Raw genomic sequence first — 25,732 nt, forward strand, 5'->3', positions numbered from 1 at the left:
TGTTTTTTACAGACTTAATAGTTCTTTTTATGTGATCCTCCTTTTATCTGTCCATTTACCATAATCAGGTTTCACACGTATTTTAGGTATCCATTATCACTTCAGCATCACGTTTCCATTTTCAAATTCTTCCTGAAAATTATCCAGTCACAAATTATCACCATTTCTCATGGTTCCATATCTTTCATTTCTAATGACCATCTTCTTGACCACTCATCTTTTTCCCAGTATTTTACATCCATTCCCTTTAACCCTTTCCTTTCTGTGCCCTGTATGGGTACAGGGGACCATCTCTAATTACAAAATTATATACTCAGGTTAACTAATAATGAACTATAAGGCCTAGATAGGTTTTTAAAACAATTCATAAGTAGACCTGAAGTTGCACAATATTCAGCTAATGGGAGCATTCAATCATTTTAGGAATTGGTTCACTATATGGTATAACACAGGGGTGATGGCCTTCATCTTTTTCTACACAATAAAAAGTGAAAATTAAATGTGCATCATGCACTGATAATGCATAGGTTGTCACTAAAAGCCTATATCCAGCATGCCCACATAGCCAAATAATTACTTGATATACAGCAACCTGGAATTCTCTCATTTGTTAGGCCTGTCACAAATCCTGCTTCACCATCAGTAACTTCTCTTGCCAATTTTTTTTTACCTACATTCTCACATTTTAGGTTCCCAACCCCTTCAGTGTCTCTGTTGCAAAGACCTTTGCTGTTCTAACTGAGCCTTGCACCTGGTTTCTGGTTGCCTGATGGAGTGGGAAAACCCCACATTTCTATCTGGGGCAAGGATCATATTTCTTTAGTGAATCACTCTGGATCTGCATGGTTCCATGCTGCCCTCCACCGCAATATAGCTGGTCCTGCCTCTCTCTCTTTTTGCCTCTATCATTGCTTGCTGTTGGGTCACCAGGAATTTCAGGGGGTTTTTGGATGCAGCTGTGTTCAGTTTTCTGGAAGTCTCTCCTGGGTATATTCCCATGCCCTGGCAAAATCTGGATGTGACCAATGGTTGCCTCATACCATTTTTCAACAACCACTAATAGTGATCTTCAGTCAATTCTTCCTTGGTCCTTTGCCAGCTACCAGAGTTCTGGGCAATAGTTCTGTGTCTGGTGCTGCCTTCCTTAGTGCAAAGATCTGGATTTCATGGCAGCCCGCCCTTTTCCTAATGGAAGTTTTAACCAGTTAGTGAAATACTTACCTCTGAGAGTGGTTTATGAGGATATACAACATGGTTTGTACACAGGGAGGAGCTGTGTAGCTAAGGCTCACCCTTCTTAGAAGTTTAGGCAGTCAAAAACTTTAGTTCTAAAGCTAGGTAAAACCCTGGGCAGACCACTAGAAACTCCCAAAAGCACATACTTATCTATCTGTATTCAGTTTATTTTGCTAGACAGCTGGGGCCCCTAATCATGCCCATGTAACTTGTTTGGGTGATCATGCTTCCTCTGACCTCTTTGTATAGTGGAAAAGTCAATACATACTCCCAATGCCATTCTGTGTGTGCATATATACCGGTGCATGTTTTGGAAACTATCTCTTACTGAAGCACTAGCTACTGGCCACAGATTAAATCTGGTGCTCCCACAGCTGTGAGGTGAAAAACCTGAATCTTTAGTCCCTGCTCATACTCAGGCAAGAGTGCACAATTGAAAGGGCCACTTGCAAGGTCTCCTTTCCACTGGAGGGCTGCCACTACTGGGATCCACTCTGATAGGGTACAACAATCCATTAGCATGTTTGCAAGGGAGAAGCTGGACTGTCCATGGAGGTGCAGGTGCAGATCCATGAATTATAAGGCCATGAGGGCATGGAACTCACCATTTTTTTTTCAATCCTTTTCCACTTAATAAAATGATTTAATAAAAAATTATAATAGGCCACTGGGTTTGCCTTGGTAGGCTGCATGTAGCTTATGAGTCCAGTGTTATGCACTCCTGAACTAAGGGCTCAGTTGCACTTTCCAATCCATTACAGTCCCTGTACACTGCGAATCATTATGAAGGGAGGGCTATGAATGGGATGGGTTTATGGAAACTTCCCTATATGATAGGAATCCCTACATGGTATAAACCTGGTATAGTAGCTACTTTTCACCTCCCAATGGTTCTTGGCATAGGGCAAAAAGTCTTTCAAATAGAGCTATAGGTGGCAGGTTGTCATTTCAACTCTCCCTGGGTGCTAGACTAGCCCTTGGGACCATGGAGAGCTCAGTGTAAGCAGAAGCAGCACTGTAATAATTTTTAGAGTATAGCACAGCATGGTTTGGAATTTAACCCCTGAGAAGCAACATTTTCCAAATAGGAAAGTGTTGAGGGTAGGATTGAGTTAAAGGGGCACAATAATTGGAAAGAAACCTGCCTGGACTGTTCTTCTCTGGGCTTTGATTATTTTTATGCATTTCACTACAGTAGACACATTTGAACGTATGGACTGAGTAAGCAAAATAGGCAAAAGACAGCTGGAAATGTTTGGGGAGTTTTGCCTCAGTTGGACTTCAAAGAGGTTAAATGAGCTTTGAAAGTTTCAAGCCTTCTTTCCCCAGGTGGGATTGCATGCTGGTTTTGAAGCAGCTACATTGTTTTTCTATTAATGAAAAACCAGGTAATTGTACTGAAGACTATAGACACTGTAAAATTTTATTTACCAATATCCCCACAGGGCAGAAACTGACTGCTAGCTTTCCAGTTGCCCAGTGCTTTTCCAGCTGGGCAGGGAACACAAGTTAATGGCATCAATTGGGAGCCTAGAGAACAATTCTTGTTCAGTGGCCTCAGAACATTTGAAAAACACATGTGGCAGTTACCTTGTTTCTCCAAGTCACTAAAGGCCACGTCATCTATGAAAATCGTGCCCCAGATAGAAAATGATCATCTCTGCCATCCTAAGGAAAAGAATTCTTAGTCTCCAAAGGGCACCTACCCTTCTTCTTTGGCATAAAGTATGGCAGAATATTGTATTAGACAGGCTGTTTAGGGAACCTTTCCTAGCTGCCTCCTCATGTGGGGGTGAGCAGAGTAGGTTCTGACGACAGCTGCTCAATCACAGTTACAGCTTCCAGATTGCATTCCTGTCTTGTTCAAGTGCTAGATGACATTCTTGTAACTTCTGTCTTCATACCAGTCAGTGACATGCCAGCTTCCAGACTTCACAATCCTGCTCCCATCCTGGTCACCAAAGGGCTTGGGGAATGTGCTGGCATGGAAGATGCCTTTGTGTGGCTTCTTTTATTGTGGAGAAGCTGCTGCACATCAGCTTCCACATGGCTCTTGACAGAATGGGACCTTGACTCAATGGCAGGGAGATCAACACAACTTTTCCCTACCTTCCACCTGAATGGATAAAGAAATAGCATCAAAGAATTGTGGGTGCACATACAGAAAGGCTGGGGATGAATTTGCAAGGATGCAAAACTGGAAGTAATATCTATGCTTTTCAGGGTTAAAACCAGATATTTCAGCAGCACTAAAGACAAGGGTTATATCTATACTAGCAGTTTTCAGGAAATCTCTTACCATTGCACTTAGCACTATGGTAGAGCTGGGAATGGTGGAGAAGACAGGCTGAAACTGTGCTTACCATTGTCATCCTAGCCCAGCCCCAAATAAGCACCTCACCAGTGTCCAAAAACAGGACAAAGAACTCGAGTTGAGATTTGGGTGATTTTTGTTTTCCCCCAACCTAGTTTGGGTGACCCAAAACTATTCACAAATTTAACTTGAATTTGTTGAATATGGAAGGCAATCTGATCAGAAATGATGCAGGGAAGGCTGAATTATTTAATGGCTTTTTTACTTCAGTTTTCACAACTAGCGGCAGGTACCAGATAATGAGTGCAGGTGGGAGTACAGACAGAGAAGGAGACAAACAGTGTAGAGTAAGGGCAGGACAGTTTAAGGACTCCTTAGAAAGGCTAGATGTTTTCAAGTTGGCAGGTTTATATAGGATGCACCCAAGAGTACTGAAGGAATTGGCTAAGATCATTTCAGAGCCACTGGGTATCTTTTTGGAGGACTCATGGAGGTCCTGGATGACTGGAAAAGGGTAAATTAGTGTCCATCTTTAAGAAGGGGAAGAATAAGGATCTAGGGAATTACAGGACAGTCAGACTGACCTCTGGACCTGGAAAGATCATGGAGCAGGTCCTCAAGTGATCCATTGTGAAGCACATAGAGAAGAACAAGGTGATCAGGAACAGTTAGCTTGGATTCACTCTGAACAAGTCATGCCTGACCAATATGATTTTCCTCTATGATAAAGTGCCAAGGTCCATGGATGTGGGGAGAGGACATGGTACACCTTGACTTTAGTAAGGCTTTTGACACTGTCTCCTGTATCATGGTCAGTAGCAAGCTAAAGAAATAGAACAGGAGTGAGAAAATACAGCCCATGGGCCATATTTGATCCACCAAGCAATTTCATCCAGTCCACAGGTACCCACCAACTAATTGTATCCCACCCACCCTGTGTGCCTTGCCCCCACCCTCGTGGGCAGAAGGGCCTGACCCAACCAGCATGCAGTTTCTGGGTGGGCCTGCTGCTGCCACTGCTGCAGCCACCGAAGGACCTGCTTGGCTTCCCTGGCATCCTGTTCACTCCAGGCACCAGATAGGGAAGTGGCAGGGGGAGGGTGGATGGGGCTGGGGCTGGCAGCAATGCAGAGACTGCACCCTGGGGGCCAGTGGGAGTGCAGAGCTTGGGCGGGCAGGGCGTGGGTGTGAAGCAGGGTGGGGGTCCGCACATGCCTCCAACCTCCCTCACACCCCATAACTCCCCCACATATACACCCCTCCAACATAATTTATTGCTCCGCCACATACAGCCACACCCCCTCACAACTCCTCACACCCATCACTCGCACCCCACCATACACATGCACCCACCCAACCACACCTCACACAAAATATACAAGAGTAAGACTTTATTTTTGAGTCATTAAGCAGTCACCTCTATATACACTATGCAAACACAAATCATGACAAAAATATTTTTTGCAATAAAATTAAAATATGTTATAGTAGGTGTTTGACTTTTAGTATATGATTTGGGGGTTTTTCTGGCTCCAAAAGGAGTACTTCCAGGGGGAAGGGGAGGGACTTCTGGTGGCAAAGGTTAAGTGGTAGTGGTGGGTCTTGTGGTCCCAAGATGGTGACCAGGGGGCAGGGCACCTTCCAGCGGGTAGGGCTACCCATGCAGCCCTCAACAGCTCACCAAAACTCATTAAACAGCCCTTCAACCAAAATAACTGCCCACCCCTGAAATAGAGACTAGACAAGAGTACAGTAAGGTAGATACATAACTGGCTGGATCATCATACTTAGCAAGTAGTTACCAATGGCTCAATGTGTAGTTGGGAGGAGGTATCAAGTGGAGTTCTCCAGGGATCTGTCCTGAGTCCCATATTGTTCAATATCTTTATTAATGATTTGGATGACGGGATTGAGTGTATGTTTAACAAATTTGTGGATGACAGCAAGCTGGGTGGAATTATGGACCCTCCAAAGGGTAGGACTAGGATGCAGAATGACCTGTATAGACTGGAGAAATGGTCTGCAGTCAGTGAGATAATTCAAAAAGGACAAGTGCTAAGTCTTGCATACATATGCACTGCATGCACAAATATAGACTGGGGAATGAGTGGCTAGGCTGTAAAAATACAGAGAAAGACCTGGGGTTTATGGTGAACCATAAGCTGACTATGAGGCAACAATGTACTCCTGTTGCAAAAAAAGCTAACAGCATCCTGGTTTGCATTAATTGGAGTGTCACTTGCAAATCAAGGGAAGGATTCTTTTGCTGTATTCAGTGCTGGTGAGGCATCACCTGGAAAAATGTGTCTAGTTTTGGGCCTCACACTTTAAGAAGGACATGGAAAGAGTCTAGTACAAGGCCACAAAAATGATAAGGGCATGGGAGGTAAGACTTATGAGTATGGACCTCCTTTGCAGTTTTGGGGATTTCATGGAAACTGCAAAATCAACATCAACAACAAACAAACATAAAAATAAAATGCTGTCTCCACACTGGAAGCCAGTGGTCCTTGCCACTGTGATGGGAAGGTGCCGGCTGGTGGGGTGGCATGAAGGGCAGCAGACAAGATGGGTTGCTGTCCCTTTGGCCCTCCTGGGGCCTTGTCACCAACCAGTGCCAAGGGGTGGGGTTGCATGAAGGGCAGCCAGCAATCAAGATAGTTGCTGCCCCCTCATCCATCCTCACCCTCCAGGGCCTCTCTGCCAATCGGTGCCAAGGGGTAAAATGACTACACAAAATGACTACAGAATTAGAATTTTTGTGAGGGGTCCATGATCAACTGGCAAAAATTGATGAGTACCCCCACAATTTAGGTAGACCCTTATTTATGAGGAAAGGCTGAAACAACTGGGTTTACTTAGCCTGGAAAATAGAAGGCTGAGGGGGCATTTGATAAAAGTCTTCAAATACCTGATGGGTGATTATAAAGAAGGTGGAAATGGGCTTTTCTCTGTGACTATATGGGAAAGGAGTAGAGGCAATTAGTGTTAACCTACAGCAGGGACAATTCAGGCTGGAGATAAGGGAGAAATTTCTGACACTAAAGGTGGACAAGCATTGGAACAGGATGCCTGGAGAAGCTGAGAAATCTCAATCCTTTGAAACTTTCAAAAGCAGGTTAGACAGCCACTCAGCTGGGATGGCTTAATCAAAGATAATCCTGCCTTGAGCAGGGGGTTGGACTAGATGGCCTTATGAGGTCCGTGTCAGCCCTGCTTTCCTAGGATTCTACTTGTCTTGGCTAAAAAAATGTTTTGGGCTAAATTTATAAAACCAGTAAGGAGCAGCCAGTGCCCCTGGCTTTATCTAACATTTCAGTGCTTATTTGTACTCAAATGGAGTGTGAGACACATGGGTCCAAAGCACTCTACTGCCTGTCAAGAGTTGAACCCACATTTCCCAAGAGTATTACTTATGGGCCTTTGGGAGATTCTGTGGTTAATTACTCTCACTCTCTTCTGATGCTACCTTGCACCGACTATAGAAATATTCATTGGGCTGGAGAGAGTAGAGAACTACCCTGCAGTTGAGTGGTTAGAACAGTCACCTGGGCAATGGATACCTACTGTCCAGTACTTGTTCCAATGACCGTATACACATTTTATGCAACTTGAAACAGTGTTAAGGGGAAGGGCTGAGAGCATTACAGAGCATTGCCCTGCGGCTTAGTCTTTAAGGCACTCTCCTGCAACACAGGCAATCAGGGCTTGGAGCCCTTCAGACAGAAGAGGAATTTGAACCTAAGCCTCCAACATGCTGCAGGAGTGGCTTATTCAGTAGGCTATTAAGTAAGAAGGGGAACACCTGCTTCTCCTTGATTTTCTGAGTGGGTCCTAAGTCTAATCCTTCATTTCTCTTGTTTCATAGAATTGTAAAAAATGAGGGTTGGAAGGGACCTCAGGAGGTCATCTAGTTCCACCTCCTGCTCAAAGTGGGACTATCCAAAACTAGATCATCTCATCCAAGGTTTTGTCTAGCTGGGTCTTAAAAACCTCCATGGATGGAGAGTCCACGACCTTTCTGGGTAACCTGTTCCAATGCTGGTCCAGGGCTTTACTACCCTCTTTGTGAGAGAGTTTTTCCTAATATCTAAACTAAACTTCCCTTGCTGCAACTTGAGACTGTTGCTCCTTTTTCTATCATCTGCCGCCACTGAGAACAGTATAACCCCATCTTCTATGGAGCCCCCCTTCCGGTAGTTGAAGGCTGCTATTAAATCTCCTCTCAGTCTTCTCCTCTCCAGACTGAATAAGCCCAGTTCCCTCAGCCTCTCCTCATAAGTCAGTTTCCCTTTTGTCAAAAATGCCTGAAAATGTTTTGCTGGGCAAATGAAGCATTTAATTCACCCTGAGATGAAAATATTTTGCCTTCTAATTTTGGCAAGGAAACCAGAAAGCTGTTCAGTTCTGTTCAGCCAAACCATTGTGAATTTTGAATTTTTCAGTGGGTGGCCAAACTGAGACACCAGTTTTCCATGCAGCACTGGTTTCCATTACACCCAAACAGTGCATCCATTTTGCTGTAGATCCTCTGCATGTTCAGTGGTGTGCCTGAGATCAGAATCAGCCTGGTGTGTGAAAGCAGGACTTTGTGCCTTAGCAGGTGGTCGGCAACTGAAAATAGCATGAGAGAGAGAGAGTTCTTGCTCTCTGCAGCTTCAATCCCCACCCCCCACCTCCCTTTCTCTGGAAATGGAGGTTGGCTGTAAGACAACAAGGTAAGGGATAGCCAACATTTCCAGAATAGATATGTCAGATGCCAGAAAAAAAACAATCCATACTGTTCTGTGTTTTTTGAATGTGTGCTAGAGTCTGTGGGGAATCTTAAAGAGTGCATTGTAGTAATTTCACAGTGAAATAATAACTTCTTAAGCAAACATCCTGAAATTCCCTGATAGCTAATGCTATGATTGCCATATTATTAGTCTCCAGGGTACTGATTTAGCTTTTATATTCAAGATAACAGGGGGATAAGGGGTGGAGTTGAGGATGAAAGAGACTTCTTTGTCTGCGGTTGAATCAGAGACATTTTCCCTTGGTCACTGTTGCTTTCAAGGGAAAAAGAGGGACTGGAATGGAAGGGACAGACATAGATGTATAGGGCAAAATACAGTATCTCCTGCTTATCCCGTAGCTTCATCCAGACCTCAGGAGTTCTCAGGCTGGTCCTCTCTTGAGGTCAAAGGTCTCCTCTGCTGTGCTGGTGCCCAAGCAAGGCAGAACAGGACAGAGGGAACCTTCTCATCTGCATAGGCATCCAGGAAAGATTACTTTGTCATGTATAAGCTGGCTTGGGAGATAGCATTCAAATTCCTGATTGGCCACAGCCTGCAAGGAGGGGTTGGTGTGTCCAGGCCACAGGCTGACTGGTCTGTATGTGGCCATCAGGAGCAAAGATTAGCGGGAGCTAAGAGCATGTGCCGTGTCTGCCAAAAGTGGAGATAACTTGCTCCTTCGTATGTGCTGTGCTCAGTGCTCTGGCCCTCAGCTGCTGTGTGAGTTGTAGAGCTGTCTGCTCATGGCCAACCCTCCTTCTGGGCTTTTTCTTCCTATATGGTTAATGGGAATTGCATGCCTTTGTAGATCGGTACCAAAACTATTAAGCTAAATAGGCTTAGTAATGGAGGTCTTGGCTGGAGCTCTGGGGACAGGATCCTCCCCATGAGTCTGTCTCTGAATCTCTCTCTACTGCCTCAGTATGGGACTGGAGTCGTGCTGAGACATTTTATGCCTGCTCCAGGTGTCCTAGCTCCCAAACCAGAAGCAGTGTAGACAGTTTATTGGTGCACATCCAGCATCACTCTAAGGTGGGTATTAGGGTCGTACAAAATTTCACTGACTGTTTCATTTTGACTTGTTTTGAGCTCAAAACAGTGAAATTGAAATGAAATGAAGTGCTTCAAAACAGCCTCAAAACAAAATGAGGGCAGTCGGAACATTTCAAACAGTTTGAAACATTTCGAGTTTTGAACCTGGGCTTGCCTGCAGTGAAACAGAAAGTAAGAAGAGGGAGGGAGAAGAGGGGAGAAGGACACAGTGGGGGCATGCCTTAACACACACGCTGGAGAAGAAGCTCCCGCAGGGGAAGGAAGAAAGACTCTGTCACAGTTTGGCTGCCTGAGATGCTGCTGGTGCTACTGTGCTAGTGCTCATTATGTTATTATTTTACCTGTTGTCATTTAAAGTGGTGGACCAGACTGAGTCTGTAGGGGAGGAAAAGACCTCACTGGGGCACACTACCATTTTGTGTGGAGGTACCAGCCAAAAAATGACAAAGTTATAGACAGTTTCATGCTTCCCCATTATAGCCTATGGGCGAAACGTCGAAACAGCAAAACAATTTCGATGAAATAAAACAGAGCAGTGCTTTTGAAACAAAACAAAACTCGAAATGAAACACTGTCCCATCAAAATGAAATGGTGCTGTTTTGTACAGCCCTAGTGGGTATACAACTTCTGGTTCAGAGGGCTGGGCCCGTGAAGCAGATGCAGCCTCTCAGCACAGTGCTCCCTGGGGCAGTACAGATGCAAGCAGAGATGACCGTAGCAGGGTGCAGGGCCTCAGTGTGGATGTGGTGGCGGGGGGGAAGAGGGACTGAGAGGGGTGGCAAGTGGCCGGCAGCTCCGCAGGGCCCCCCAAAGCACGAGGCCCTGGGCAGTCGTTTCAATTCTCCCCCCCAGGGATGGCTCTGGATATAACTACTTGTTTCTACCATTTTACTGCCTAAGTGCTAGGGCCTTAGCATGACTGAGACTACAGTAGGAACAACTAGGACCCCAGCTCCTGTGTGCCAGGTCTGTGACCATTAACCATATGCTCCTGTGTTTCCTGCTTCTCACCGCAATGAGCCTAGTATGGGGATTTTGAGAGAAGTCCCGCAGAGCATGGTTCTCAGTGTTCAGGGAGAACTGAGTTCCCTTGTTGCAGACCATTATTGGATGGGAACAGCTGTGCAGACAAACCACAGCTGTGCTATTGCCTTTGAGGCCTTTCATGAACTTGCCACAGGATTTGGCTCTTTGAAAGCTGATGGAATGCATAACTATGCCAGTTTGTAAGAAAGGGGGTTCATTCTTAATGGGTTCCTTTTTTTCCTTGCCTTTGTCTACATTAGAATTAAATATTAAATTGGGTTCTCAGCTTATCTTGTTTCTTATTCACAAAATATTTATATTCAGCACACACTGGGTTGTTAATAAGAACCCATCAGTGTTGTGCATGCCCCTAACTTTGCTTGCACTGATCAGTAAGGTGCCTGTGCAGCCAGGGAATGCAGTGGCAGCCAGCATAGGACACCTGCTGATTGCAATGACCCGCTCAGAACTCGTTCACAACATGGGAGGGAAGAGAGTTAATGTGGTACAATTCCAAAATGCAATTGCTGCCTCAATCTAATCTGTTTAAAATGGTCTTTGAGGGCAGTGAACAGAATAGAAAGGGTGTGCCTGGCAAAAAAACAAATCCTTCACCCACCCCTGATGAACCGCTGTTTTTCCAGCATGCTGTTTTTGGAAGGAATGTGTTCATTTAGTTAGCTGGGTTATAGGAAATTGCCTGCCAGTGGCACAGTAACAGCTGCTTTGCAGTAATTACTGAAGGTATGAGACATATCTGTCAGATCATGTATAACAGAAAACATATCCACTCTAGTACTTCCTTTTCCTTCTCATTGCTAAACCTTACTAAGAGCACTATGACAAGTTATTGGTTGATCCTTCCATGGTTATATAGACTTTAAAGTCCTTTGGACTCCTACTAAAGAACAGATTCAGCTCTTGTTTCACTGAACAACTGTATAATACAAATAATGCCTTCAAGGGCCAATAGCTAATTTTCACCAGAATTTGTAGGAAAAGAACAGCAATAAGCTAAGGTGTTTGAACAAAGCATTGGACAAAGCAGGGATCACACAACCAGACACAATATTCATGGTAACACTGCCAATGAATTTGCAACATACTAGGCAACAAGAATGTTGCATACCAATATAACATGAGCTCCTCAGCACTAGACTCAAAAATATCATTTGGCAAATGAAACAAATATCAAAATTAAGCATTCATGAGGTGAACGAAGTTCAGAGGTATGTTGTTTAACTGTAATTTGCCATATGCATTGGTGCCTAGCAAGCAGTGGTTCTACACTTTATAATAGCCTGAAAAGAGTGCATTGACATGCCTCCCATTTTTGCCTCAGCAGAATAAATTGCTGGTTAACATCTCTGTTTAAGTTGACAAATAATGTATGTGGGACTTGATTACACTTATTACTTATCATCCCCCAGATGTATCACTGGGAGTCCCCTTAGTTGACCTTACAGGTCCTTCAGTGATGATATGGCAGCTGATAAGTGTTCAGGTGATAAACAGCTTTTGTTCTTAGAGAATGAGTTTCTGGAGCTATTATCTGTAATTTCTGAATTACATGTGTACAGACTCTTCAGTTAGCAGTCAGCTCACTCCACAGACTTCTTCATTCAGCATTAAGAACCAACTCATAAAGTGTGAGTGATATATACTTAACCGCCTAGCCCAATGGGGTATCTCTAATCAGCTGAATTCAGTTTCTGATAGGTTTGTGGACTGTGCAAGCTGGTGAGGCTTCTGTGTAATTTAGCCATTCTATGACTAACCAATACATTACCTCTGTATCTAAATCTAGACCATTTATCCCATTCAGACGCTTTTAGTTTCCTCCCACAGTTCTTACTAAAAAAAGACATTTAGGCAAAAATCAGGTATCAAAGATGATTTTACATGGCTAATTAGAGTTCAAGAGTCCCAGAACAGTTTTTTGTTGTGGACCTATATCATTACAGTAGGGCACCAGAGCTTTAGGAGGTTGCCCCTCAGAGGGCCATGAAAGTGAGAAGAAGAGGTAGAGGAAATGCTCAGGAAAGAACACTAATCCCAATATTTTCAGAGATTATACAGCAAAAGCTGTGGGGCTTTTGCCCCCCAGCTGCCATTAAAATGAATGGAAACCAGGCAATTAACATTTTATGAAATTCTGAACATCCACAAGGCAGGGAACTTTTTTTAAAAGTCTGTAAGGGAGTAAATGGGAGACAGCTGGTGCATCTACACAAGACGCTTTGAGCGCAATGGACTAATTCTACAGTACTGCACATTAGTGCGGTGAGCAAAACCCGAGCTAATGCACAGTAGAATTAGTCTACTGTGCGTCAGTGTTACCTAAAATGCATCACTGGTGCTACTGTGCAGTACTGTAGTTATTACAGGTACTAAATCAAATGAATAGTAACCACTGTGCATTAATGCTCGCGTAGATGTGCCCAGTGAGTAGTATCTCACAGAATTGCAGGGCGGCTGATTGTCAGTCAGAAAGCCAGCCTGGGATTCTAGATCTAATTTGTGCCTAGATTAGGGTCAGATGATCAGACTAGCTCCACTGTTATTCAGGCACACACACAAAGGATAGATTTTGCTAAAGCACTTATCACACAGCAACTTCCTTTGTAACCCTTATGGGATGGCCTTTTGAACTGGACTGTCTATTCCCTCCAGGGTCTTTATTCATACAATGAGGAGAATGGAATATTGATTAAAATGTAGTATGGCATTCTCAGGTTGAGGGCTATATAATTATGTGCCCAGCAATACACTTGTAGATTACTGTATGAAAATGAGTGTGCAAATTAGTTACTATGTGTCATTATTACTGTGTATAAATCAGTGGCATAAAGAGGAATAGCACCCAGCCATCCTGATTTCCAGCCCCATGTTCTAACCATTAGACACACACAATTTCGTGAAACCTTTTTGGTTTTGCTGCAACAACTCTTCCAAGGCTACTTCCTGTATTTGTCTGAAACTTGCCTGTTCTCAGGTGCCTCTAGAGGAAGTGAAACTATTAAGTGATGTTAGTGTTTGTCAAACTGAAAAGACTAACCCTGGTACTATTAAACAGCCCTAGGGTGCCTTGCTTCTTCCCCTTCTAATTGATAAGGATGAATTGTAATAGAGACAATAAGAACTCACCTTCCTCATGGTTTTAACTTTTCTTTTTCTTCTCACTCTAACTCACCCATATCTTTACTCCCATGTTTGGCATGTTTTTCCCTTAATTTCCCTGGTCATATATTGTTTTCCCTTTTTCTTGCTCAGACAGTCATTGTATGAAATTTTGTATAGCTTTCTCTCTCTGTTATGATAATTTATATGCAGCATGCACTCCGCATGAAAAAACCTGTATCCTAAATATATATCAGATTTAATACGAATTGCAGGTCTGAAGAATTACGTCTCTGTCTCCAGAGATCCATCTTCACTAGGTACCATATGTCAGCTGCTTTATCAGGATGCTTCAGGAGGATCCATTAGAGAGAGAGTCCGCAGCATAATTAGAAAAAAGAACATTTGTTTTCCCAGCTGTCCTATTTTTATCCCTCCTTTTTTTTAATGTTCTGTTGATTTGAATTAAACTCACTTTAGATGTGCCAGCCTGGTGACTCTGGAAACTAACTGCTTTAGAAGTGAATATCTTATTGCAAGGTGGGTTTTCTGTAATTCACTCAGCTCTAATCCAAATTCCTCAGGTGATGCTGTCACAAAATGGAGCCTGGCCTTGGGGTAAACTTGAAGCTTGAGGGCTAGAGAGAACAGTTATGTAACCGAGAACAGCCAGAACTAAAGAAACAAGCAGTGGCCAGGAGGGGCTTGCAGCCTGGAGAAGACTATAGCTAAAGAGGCAATACAGGCAACTCCGGGTTGGAATCCGGGCATGCTCAAATGGATGCCCGAAAGGAAAAAGAGTTGTAAGGGGAACTGCGCCTCCCAACCTTTCATTGTGTTCTTCCCTACAGGGACGTACTGTGCAGTCCTCACTGCGATACGGGAGTGCATTTAGCAACAGGACTAACATCTGTCGCATGTTGTTTGTTCTCTCATCCTCTCCTCAGGGGGAGAAGTGTGTTCAGTTCTGGGCATTATTTTGCTAGGGAGTTTGTGTTTGTTTGTTTGGGTTCTTTTTGGGGGGGAGGGAGTTAGTTTTGGCTTTTGTTTGTTTTTTTTCTTTTCTTTTTTTTAGTACGTGTATTGCCCTGTATTAATGCTGGGGAAGGCTATGTCAATAGGCAGTGCACCCTGCATTTGGAGTGGAAGCTGGTCAGGTTTTTGATGGTGCTTAGTTCCTAGGGAAGCCCACCCCACTACCCTGAACCAAGCCCCTGATCAAGTTGTGTCTCACACTCAGACAAGCTTTCCCTCGGTATGCTAGACAAGCAACTATTAACCACAGTCTCCTTCCTGAACCTTTAGGTGGATTGAGACCTTGCACATGACTCAATACTCCATTAGATACCACTGAGGAAAGCAGCAAACAGCTTTGGTGCGTTTGCACTAGCCGTTGTTGCTCAGAGGTATTGCTATACTGGCCGGAATTTCCTAATTGCTGATAAATTCATGAGGATGTCTAGCACATAGCTGTAGTCTAGATGAGTGATGATGAATGTGCAAATGACTGAGGCCATACCATTTCCTGCCAAGATGTTACTGATTTCCCTGGCCCACCAATGCTGGACTTGCAGGTGAAGACACTTATGTATTACAGTGATGAGTGCAGTATAAATACATGTAGGACAGAACATAATGAAGGGATGGGAGGCAAAGGTTCCCTGACACCTCTTCCTCCTTTAGGACATCCATTTGAATGTGGCCAGATTCAAGCCAGTCATTTGTATTGTCTCTTTGGTTATGGTGCTTTTCAGTACAGAAGATATGAACAGTTCTAAACTGCAGACTGAATCAAGCAGGTAAAGCTACATACGTGCTGCTTTGTGGCTGCAGATGCTTCCTTTGCCTACTACCATCACCTCCAGGTTGTTCAGGTTCAGCCAGCTGTTCTGCATCCACAAACTAATCTTCAGAATTGTGGTTTGGAGTGTTAGGAAAATTTGCAGGTATTTCCTGATAGGGGTTGCAATGTGAACACTTCTGCTATGGCCCCCTCCCTCAGGAACATGCAATGTGCTGCCAGTATGTATGTATTGAGGAGAGTGGGGAGGGAGTGGACAAGGCACTAGCTCACAGAGAGCCTGGCCATGGGGCTGCTGCTGCTGAAGTGAAACTGATGCTGCTACAGCAGTGACAGCAGTTCCTTGGAAAGGAGAGCTGAAGAAAATACGTGACATTGGAAAAATGGACATTCTAGCAGGTGAGTCCTTATCACCAGGGGTGACAAACCACAGCAAAGGTGGCAATGTCTCAACTGCCCACAGACTGGAGTCAGACACTCCAAGGAACTAAAGAAGTGGGGCTTTGCCATTTCTTCAGCCACCTGTGACTGTGGCATGAGCCCGAAACTATGCAACACCTGCCACAATGCCCGCTGCTTGAGCGCACACGTATAATGAAAGTCTTCACTAAGTACAATAAATGATGACAAGCATGGGTAACAAAATGGTCAAATATGGTGTAGGAACATGAGAAGCAGCAGCTTATTTTATCCAACCATGGGGGCATCTTCATGGTAATGGGATGGTCAGGCATGGTGAAGATTAAGTAGAGCTGTTGGTCATGTACATGTTGCCATGTTTGTGTCACTAGTTCTGGTCACCCAGTAGCTGCATAGACCTGTTGTAAAGTTCTGGAGAGAGAATTGACCTTGGTTGGTCTTCACAAGTGAAAAAGGTGCAGTTTCCATTACTCATCATCCTGTGGAAGCCCCCAGGATGGCCTGAAACCATTCTAATATTTCCCCGGATCCTGGCCACCTCTCTCAGGCAAGACAGAAGGATCTCAAGAAATGAGTAGCCATGTGGTAGATAGTCAAAATCTGTTCCACTGTATGAAAGGCTAGCCCCAAGCTGCACTTCATTACAGGTAGTCCTCAACTTATGACAGAACTGGTTCTTGAAAACCACTTCTTAAGTCAAAATATTGTAACTCGGAACCGATTTTCCCATAGGAACAACGTTATAGATGGGCGATTGGTTTCTGAACCAAGGTCCGATACCTTGTTTTCACCAAAAATAACCCAGAATTTTTTACTCAATCAATTATAAATGAGTAATATAGCTACATTAATGTATTTATATTGTAAATATAGCAATCGCATTGATTTGGAAGGATTTATTTGAGGTGAGTTTGCTGGACTTTTTGAAGGGCTCTTGGTTGAACTTTTTGAAGGGTTCTTGGCTGGATTCTTCTCAGGAGTCTTCGCTGCAGGTTCTTCTGGAGTCTTGGCTGCTTTCTTAAAGAAAGTGTCCGAGGATGTTTGGACAGGTGTTCTTCAGGGAGATGGGTGACACAGCAACTTGTTCTCTGGTGTGGCATCATGTCGGATCAAGTGTCATAAAGTTGAAACTCAGGTCAGAAAGTTGAACTAGGGTGTCAATTTATAAATGTTTAATTGTAAAATGTGACTCAAAATATCTCAAATTGAGTACTGCCTGTATAAGGCACAGTATTTGTCTGTTGTGTGTGGGCACTTGCTCTGTGAGCTTGAAGGCATTCAGTCAGGTTTCTTTTTGAAAGAGTATTTCAGCTACTGTTCTTCTATACACCCACTTTGCTTAGCGATGAATTAGACATTTTGCTTCAGCCAGAGTCTTTGTATTGAATTGAATAGATTAACATGTGCATATTATTGCAGCTCCAAATTCCAAGCATTGCTTTATTGTGACACTTTCATTTAAGACACAAAGATTATAAAGGTCTTCAGAACTGATTGTGTTGCAAAGGGGATTAACAACAGTGAGGTTCCACTGGTTAAGGAGTTGTATATAGTTGGAAGATTTATTTCTAAGCATGCCTAATACTCAAGTTTTGTTCCCTCTCACCCTTCCTTTTCATGTAGAGAGTCATGGAGATCAGGGGAAGGAATGAGGAAGAAGTACTGGGCACTTCAGGTCATGAGAATAAATGGCTGTGATTTTATTAATAGTCAGAGGGACTCATTTGATGTTCTGCTTTTATGGATTGGAATTGCCTGTGAGGATGACTTAGATTTTCATTGGGCTAAAGATACCTCATGGAGGTTATGCCAGTGGGGTCAAATCATGTGAAACGGCATACATATTTCAGGAAACCGCTTACAAAAAGGAACATGGTGGCTGTCAGAGGCATAGCCAGCTCATTGAAAACCCAGGGTTGGTGGGGGCAGGTATGCCTATCACTGTAGGTGGGAAGGATGGATGGACAGATGTCCAAGGGGAAGGGAAAGTTTTCCTTTACTGGGAACTACTGCCACTGGTTTAGCAACATCAGCTTCACTCCGGTAGCAGCAGCCCCATGGCAAGGCTCCCTGTGAGCTAGTGCCCCGTTCACTCCCTCCCTCCTCTCCTCAGTATATACATATTAGCATGGGGTTGCAAGGTCCTAGGAGAAGGCAGCAAGGGGAGCACTTTCCTGCTTACTCCACTTGCCCCCTGTCCCCCCAGATACACGTGTGGTGCAGTGCTGCCTTGGTGGGCTCCTATGGCTAGGCAGGGGCAGTGCATGGCTGCCATTGCCATGGTAAAGACTCCCAGTGCCCCTCAGAGTTGGCACCTGAGGTGGGTCCCCCCCTCCCCCAGCCCTAGTTACCCTACTGTTGCCTGAACCTTGTGGCTTGTTTTGAGAATCTGAATGCCATGATTGCTATGCATCCATTTTAAGTTGCAAGCAAGATGTCTAGCCAAAAACAAAAGTGAACAACCCACATTATCTAGGATTTTTAAATCCAGTTTTCACAAGCCATTTTAACCCAGATTAGGATTTATTCTATGATATAAGGAAACAATCAAATCTTTGAAAAGTCCTTTGTAAATTGTTACCCTGGCTTTCAAGTGATAATTTTTAGAGACAAAAAATAAACTTTTAGGGATTTGCAAATGCCTGGCAATACAACATGAATAGTTAATAGTGCCAACACTGTGAATAGCAAATTGTAGGTAATTAAATTTCAAAGGAAACTGACCAGAGGAGGTGTGTAAATGATTAATATTTCAGAGACTTTAGAATAAACACCACTGGCCCTTGATGAGCTGGTTCAGCAGGATGTGGCAGGAGAAACAACCTAATTCTGTTTGAAAAGGTAACTTTGCTATATTAAGCTAATTAAACTGGCCAACAATGATGAGTAATTGGCAGTGAATGTGCAGCATGCAGGGACTTTACTGAGCTTGTGGTATGCTCCCAGGATGTCCCTGAAAATGCATACTGCATTGTTTTATGTACCTGAGCTAGTGTTAAACAAGTAATCTTGCATACTACTATACTAGAGTAAATTATCCAACATTGAGCACTGTGCTGGTGCAGCAAGGCAGATCATAGCACCCAAGCTAGCTCATTTAAAGTTGGCTCAGTTCTTCATGCATTATAGTGCAGATGGCAGAGCAGACATACCCACCCATCAGATTATTGTTCCTATAAATACTATATTTTTTCACATAGCACATACTCCCAAATAAAACATGCACCTTGTTTCTGAAGGCAGAATGTAGAAAAAAAGATTTTTGCAGAGTTGTGGCCAACTGTACGACACGATAAGTCCTCCTAGAAACAAAGACTCCAGGAAGTGTGACACTCCAGTACAGAGTCTGGATGAGGTAGCAAGAGCTTCCTAGTATGGCAGGACAGAGGTAAAGGACAGAGACAGATCCTTGCAAAGGCAGTAGAGAGACTGTTACTTCTGTACTATCCATAGTTCTTTATATAAGTTCCTGTAAATAATAAAATGTTGCTTTCACACCACAAACCTCACTACATGCAGCAGGTCCCTCGCCCTTAGCCAGCTTGGTGACTCTTCAGCCAAAAGCTCCTGCCTCACCAGCAGCTGGGAGAGAGTTAACAGCTGGACTTCACCGGTGTTGCCTGCTGCCCCTGGGAGAAGTGGCGGCTACCTCGGAAGCCGTTTTGGCACAGTATCTGCTTGCTTTTTTTTTTTTCTTCCCTGGAAGAAAAAACAGCTCTCCCACTTAAGACATACTCCCCAACTTTGAAAGGCTAATTTTGTGGGGAAAGATGCAAAGAAATAGTCACGATTGTTATTGTGGTATTATTGCTCATAGGTCCCAGCTAGGACTGGGATCCTTTATCTTGGGCATTGTTCAAGTTTATAGTTAGAGTTCATCTCTGCTATGAGGAGCTACACAAGACAACAAACATTAATAGGGAAGTCAGAGTAGAAGTAATACGAACATTTGCTTACATCATCTAGCTGTACATATAACTTTATTTAAACCTTAATGAAAACCAAGCTCAGATATACATTGACTTGTGTACATAGACATATAAATGTAAGTATGTAGACTGAGAGGACAAAACAGTACCGCCTTATTCAAGTTGCAACCGATACCCCGAACGCTGCTAACAACACTGTTGTAGCTGATGTTTCTCCTGAAGGGATTGACAGTGATATTGTGGACCTTGAATTGCCCTTCTTTAGGAGTTAGCCCTGCATTGAAAGGAGACCACATGCTAGACCATCTGCAGAAAAACCTTTACCGGGAGAAAGAGAGAGAGAGCCTGTGTCAGGCCCCTCTCCTTATATTTTGATGCAGAGCAGCTACATATCTGCTCCACAGTGAATGCTACAGCGTGAGGGCCATTATTAGCAACCAGGAATCCATTGTGATCCCTCTTGGAGTAATTACGTATGTGTATTTATGTTGTGGTAACTACCTGGAAATTTTATCCTGTACTACCAACTGTTATCCCTCTAACTTTGTTCTTATGAACAGCCTCTGCATGACCTGTCCCTGGTAAAGGGCTGAAACCACAACAGTTCCCTGTTTAGGCCTTCCTCTTTTGTGGGTAAAGACTTGCGGCGGTCTCTAGTGGAACTGGCTGGAAAAAAGACGCGTACTTTAAAAAAGAAAAGAAAACAAACCCCTCAAGAGTATTTTTTGTTTCATTCAAAATTTCTATGAAAATATTCAATTTTTTTCAGTGAAAAATGTTTAGTTTTGGTGAGGAAATACTCCACTTAATGATTTTTCCAAAGATTTCCACAAAAATAGATAAAGTATAAAATGATTTTATTTCCTATTGAAATGATCTTTTCTTTGGTTTTTAATAAAAAAGAGGAAAAAAAAGGTTTTTACTGAACAGCTTTGATGGACATGCTTGACCAATTCAGGTCTCTAAAGACTGTGAGGGCTGCCAGGGACATAAATGATATTGGAGAATTATCAAGAATTGCTCTCTACACAAATGACCTTGTGAATTAGTGTGTAGGAGATCACACAGTTTGCCCCAGTATTTGTAATTGCATCTTTATGGAGAAAATGAATGAAATGACTTCTGTTACAGAATTTTGCAGTGAGTATCTTCTATAGGTCTATGTTTTGTTGGTGAATAAAATTATGGAAGAAGTTTGCAAGTGATTTCATTTTCCATTCTTCACTGAAGAGCTGCTGCGATGAATTCTTCTTCAACCTGGGTGCTGAGGTCCAGGTTAATGAAATGAAATGAAAATATCAATATGTTTTTCTTTCTCCAAAATCTTCTGATTGCCCCTTGGAATATATTTCTTCTCAATTTCTGTTTTAGGCCATTGGACGCCCACATTTACCTGCCTATTGGTCTCTGGGATTTCAGCTCTCTCGCTGGGATTATGGAAGCATTGACGTGTTAAAAAAAACAGTTGCTCGCATGCAGCAGTATGATATTCCATATGTAAGTGTGAATTTTGCAAAGTATTTTTTAATTTTAGAATCACCTTCCCCAAGTGAAATGAATGGGAAGATGATGATGATGACAGCAGCAGCAACAATGGAAAGGGAACAATTACTCTATGAAGGAAATGGCACAGTAAGATTTCATAGATTTCATAGACATCAGGGCTGGAAGGGACCTCGGGAGATCATCGAGTCCAGCCCCCTGCCCAAAGGGCAGGAAGTCAGCTGGGGTCATAGGATCCCAATAACCCCAGAGGATATTCATAATCTTGTGTAATGGTTTTTCAAATGCTATCCTTATAGCTCACAAACAAAAATAATTTTAAGGTGCTTGGACCAAATGTACTCTTTGTTACCTTCCAGTCCACTCTGATAAAGTCAATAGCTAGTTATAGTGCATTTACAGAGTTGTGAGTGAGAGCAGAATTTGTTTTTCCCATTCTTAATCTATTGCTATGTCCAGGATTTTAAGTTATGCGTGCTAGCAAGTTATTTACTTCATAAGTTTTCTTTACATAGAGTTGTGTAAATTCTGATTCTGTGAATAAAATACTAAAATATTTTCATTTCAACAATCAGGATGTCCAACATGGTGATATCGACTATATGGAACGTAATCTGGACTTTACCTATGACAAAGAGAATTATTCAGGTCTGCCAGAGTACATTCGACAACTGAAAAAAGATGGAATGCACTATGTCATTATCCTGGTAAATTAATGTATTGCTAATTGTCTGTTTATGCTGGGTATATATGTGGTATCACTCACCACAATGTCTAGGTGCTGAAGTATGTGTGCTATGTAATGGCTTCTCCATTCTTTCTTCTGATAATAACATGCATCTGTCCTGTAAATGAAAAGGAATTATTTATACACTTCTCACTATGATTCACTATTGCTTTTATCTGGTTCTTCTATAGCAATATTCTCTGTGTACAAAAACACTTAATTTTTTTCTCACTTTTTCCAGAAGTTTCAATGAAGAATAAATAAAAAATCCTTGGGATCCATTAAGGATTAAGTGGAGTGTGTACAGGTTTATGATAAATGCCTCTATGACAATATATCAATTGGCTTACTGTGCATATAATACTGACTGAATAGTGGGAAAAACTAGTCAAAATCATTTTGGAGAACTAGAGACCATAATTCACTTTGCCATGTTTTCTTTTCATAAATATTCATAGAAGAGAAGTTTTGTTTACATGAAAATTTGTGGAAAACAAATTTTGAGCCTGTAACCAAAATTGATGTCATGACCAACTAGATTAATTTTGGGCAGAAATGGCAGTAGGAGACTTTCTGCTTTCCCTGTCATTTTTTCCTACAAAGACAGCTGTTTCTTTGCAGCAAATTGACACACACATACTCACACTGAAATTACTTGTCACAATAACTATAACAAAAGTAATTGGTGACAGAAAATTGGAAGGCCAGTAAATTAAATAAGTGGCCTTAATAGATGGATGAAAAATTATGCTTCAGAGTTTAACAGAAATGAAGCACCATGGTGGAAGTGTTCCTCAAGCTAATAAATAACCAGAGTATTGCACTGACCCTGCTCTCAATTGGGGATTAAGCAGGGAGGCAGTTATATAAGTTAAACAAGAATATGCCCACGTGCCTTGTGTGGGGGTCTGTGTACATACATGCCAAACATTAAGACTGTGTGTGAGTGTAAGTAGATGAAGATACTGTTTTACCTATAAATAGGAGTATAGGGCAGGAAGGAACTTTGGTGGCACTGAGTCCGTTTCCCTTTCATCAGGGGCATCATGTCATATCATCCTATTCATGACTTTATCATGCTCTGTATAATGCCAGTTGGTAGTTTGTCTCTGTGCCTTTTGTGTGAATGCTGGTTTGGACCCTGGGGTCTCTGATGGTTGCAACCTTCTTTTAATTTTGGGTTTGTGCTGCTTTACTCTGGTGCCAATCTTCTCTTTAAATAAATGATCTCCTGCTCAGAGAGGAGTATTTTTAAAAAGCAGTCATATCCTCTCCGAGCTTTCATTTTGCTTGACTAAATAAGCCAAAGTCCTTTATTACCCTTGAATATGACCTCGCGTAGCTCTCCAGACCCCCTAATAACTTTTAGTGGCCCTTTTCTGTACCTGATCCTGTTTGAATTCTTCTTTCTTGAACCTAAGTGACCAGAATGCTGCCCAGACATTAGTATCTTTTGCTAGTACTTTGTGCAGTGGCACTGATACTTCCCTCTCTCTGCTGAAAGTATTTTTCCCCATTATATGTAAGGATCACATTTTCCTTTTTCATGGTTATATTACAGTGGTAGCTCCTAATCATCCTCTTATTGACTAATACACTCAGGTCTATTTCCTCCTCTCATTTCCACCTTATAAGCCCCAGCTTACTACAAGGATTCTTGTTATTAGTCCCTAAGTGCATGGCCTCACAGGCTGCATATACCCTTAAATTACATCCCTATTTTATTACTCCCATTTTTCAGGTCATGCAATTCTGCCCATGTAAGATTCTGATCCTCCTTAGTATTAATGACACCTGCAAACAATTTGTCATCAGCAAATATCACTAGGAGCCTCCTACATTATGTGCTAAGGTCAGTACTAACTGATATTGGTCCCAAGATTGATCTTTAAGGAACTCCACTAGTATCTTCCCACTCTTAAAAGCTCTGTTTCAGTTCTATCCATTGGCTTCTCATTGTTAACCAGAATCCTACCTGTATTACAATTCCTGCACTAATTATCATCATCTTCATCTTTAATAATTGCTTACATAGTGAAATCACTTGTTGGCATCTAGATTGCATTTCCTATGTCTGAAAAAATCAGAGAAAGCTATCAGTTAAGTCTGACACAATCTAGCTTCCTTAACCCTGTGTTGCATTTTATCCCAATTTCCATTTACCTCCCTGCCTTTAGTTATTCTTTCCCTCAAAATTTGTTCTAAAGCTTTAAATACTGTTTGAAATCAAAGTTATGTATCTGTTGTTGTACGAATCACCTTTTTCTCTTCTTAAAGACAGGCAGGCTGACTGTTATGCTACAGTATGCCTTGAAAGGTCTATTAAATTACATTAAATCTGTTAACTTCCTTGCTTCAATAACCTGATTTTGTCCAGCACTAATGTTTTAGACAAAAGCATGACACAATTGCCAAGAAAAGGAAAAGTTTGAAATATCCTAAAATATTTCTTCCTAGTTCTGTAGTTGCTCTGTTCCAAACAGCCACAGGCTGCTCTCACTAACTCCTTGAGTTATGCTTGCCAAACCACAGGACTGAAACAACAATATGTAGCTAGTGATCGGTCATAAGTTGATAATGCCAAATAGTGGCACACATGTGGTGAATGTGGTTTGCCAATAAGTCATAAAATGTGTTGACAAAAGGGGCCAGATGCTCATCAGTTGCAAACTAGCATAACACCACTGAAGTCCCACCATTTGCATCAGCTGATGATCTTGATCACTGTATGCTTGTGTATACACTGTACACTGTATGCACATTATGCTTGTGAATAATGAACTGGTTAATAAAAGTCAGTCTATTCATGAACAACATGCAAATAGAAAATAGGTCAAAATTATCTGATCCTTTGTTCATTATGAACTGCTAACAAAACTGTACCCCAGTGATTCTCTGTCAGGGTGCCACGGTTGAGTTGCTTAGCACTGGAGTTGGTTAGCAGCCATCTCCTCCCAGCTCTTGATGTCCATTTTCTTGAGGCATGCCTTCAAAGTAGAGGTGAGAATTGCCTGCAAACCCTGGATTTCCAGGTGGTTTCCCATCAAAATAGTAGCCAGGCCCAGGATTGTTTAGTTTTTGAAATCAGATGGAATTGTATTCAGTCTGGTCTGGCCATAGACGCTGAGAACCACCAGTGTAAGCACTTGTGAATGATAGATATGTCTCAGTCCTAACTCAGTGGCCAATTCTTTCCCTTTACTGCCTGTTTCTATGCTGGCTTATGCACAGCTGTAAAGGCATCCAAACCTACTCAGACATACATGAGCTGCTGAGACTCCATGTCTTCTCTTATCCAGATACTAGTACATTGCTAAGATTATGCTACTAAAAGCATTTCTGAGTGCAGTCTTCTGGCACCTGAGCAATAGAAATACCATAGTACTGCACTGCTGGAAGTCTTGAACTTTACCACCCCTTCTGTCTAAGGGAAAATGTTATCTAAACTTCTCAGGACTTGCTCATTGTCATTGCTTTGAACAGTGTTCCTGTTTTAAATTGTGACCTATTCTGAGTCAGAACAAATGCATTGTTTAGAAACAAAGGAAGATGTTCTAAAAGTAAGATTAATTATAAAGTAAAATGATAAATATCTATTACAGCAGGAAAATTTTAGTGAAAGATTTTGCATAGTAGTCGTTAAATAATACTAAAATAGAAACAGCAAGGAATTGCATTAACTAGAAATTATTTAAAATTTGTCAATAAGGAGGTACGGTGGTTAAAAATAATACTCAATGACTTCAGCTTTTAACGGTAGGGTGCTGGGAGGTGCTACAACTCATGTTTTTAAAGGTAGGGGCATACCTCTGAGCACACAGGGAAAA

General features: G+C 42.3%; 1 protein-coding gene across 1 annotated transcript in view; it reads left to right on the plus strand.

The window, feature by feature from the left end:
* The window catches only part of LOC149865597 (sucrase-isomaltase, intestinal-like), a 139,853-nt gene that overhangs the window by 50,963 nt on the left and 63,158 nt on the right, over nt 1–25,732 (plus strand). Inside the window, exons 8-9 of the mRNA XM_090041063.1 lie at nt 21,047–21,172; nt 21,754–21,885. Coding sequence (XP_089897189.1) covers nt 21,047–21,172; nt 21,754–21,885 — 258 coding nt within the window. The remainder of the gene's footprint in view (nt 1–21,046; nt 21,173–21,753; nt 21,886–25,732) is intronic.

This window comes from Crocodylus siamensis, chromosome 4 (genome assembly GCF_052110815.1).
Source record: "Crocodylus siamensis isolate JL-2025a chromosome 4, ASM5211081v1, whole genome shotgun sequence".
In the NCBI taxonomy this organism is placed as follows: domain Eukaryota; kingdom Metazoa; phylum Chordata; order Crocodylia; family Crocodylidae; genus Crocodylus; species Crocodylus siamensis.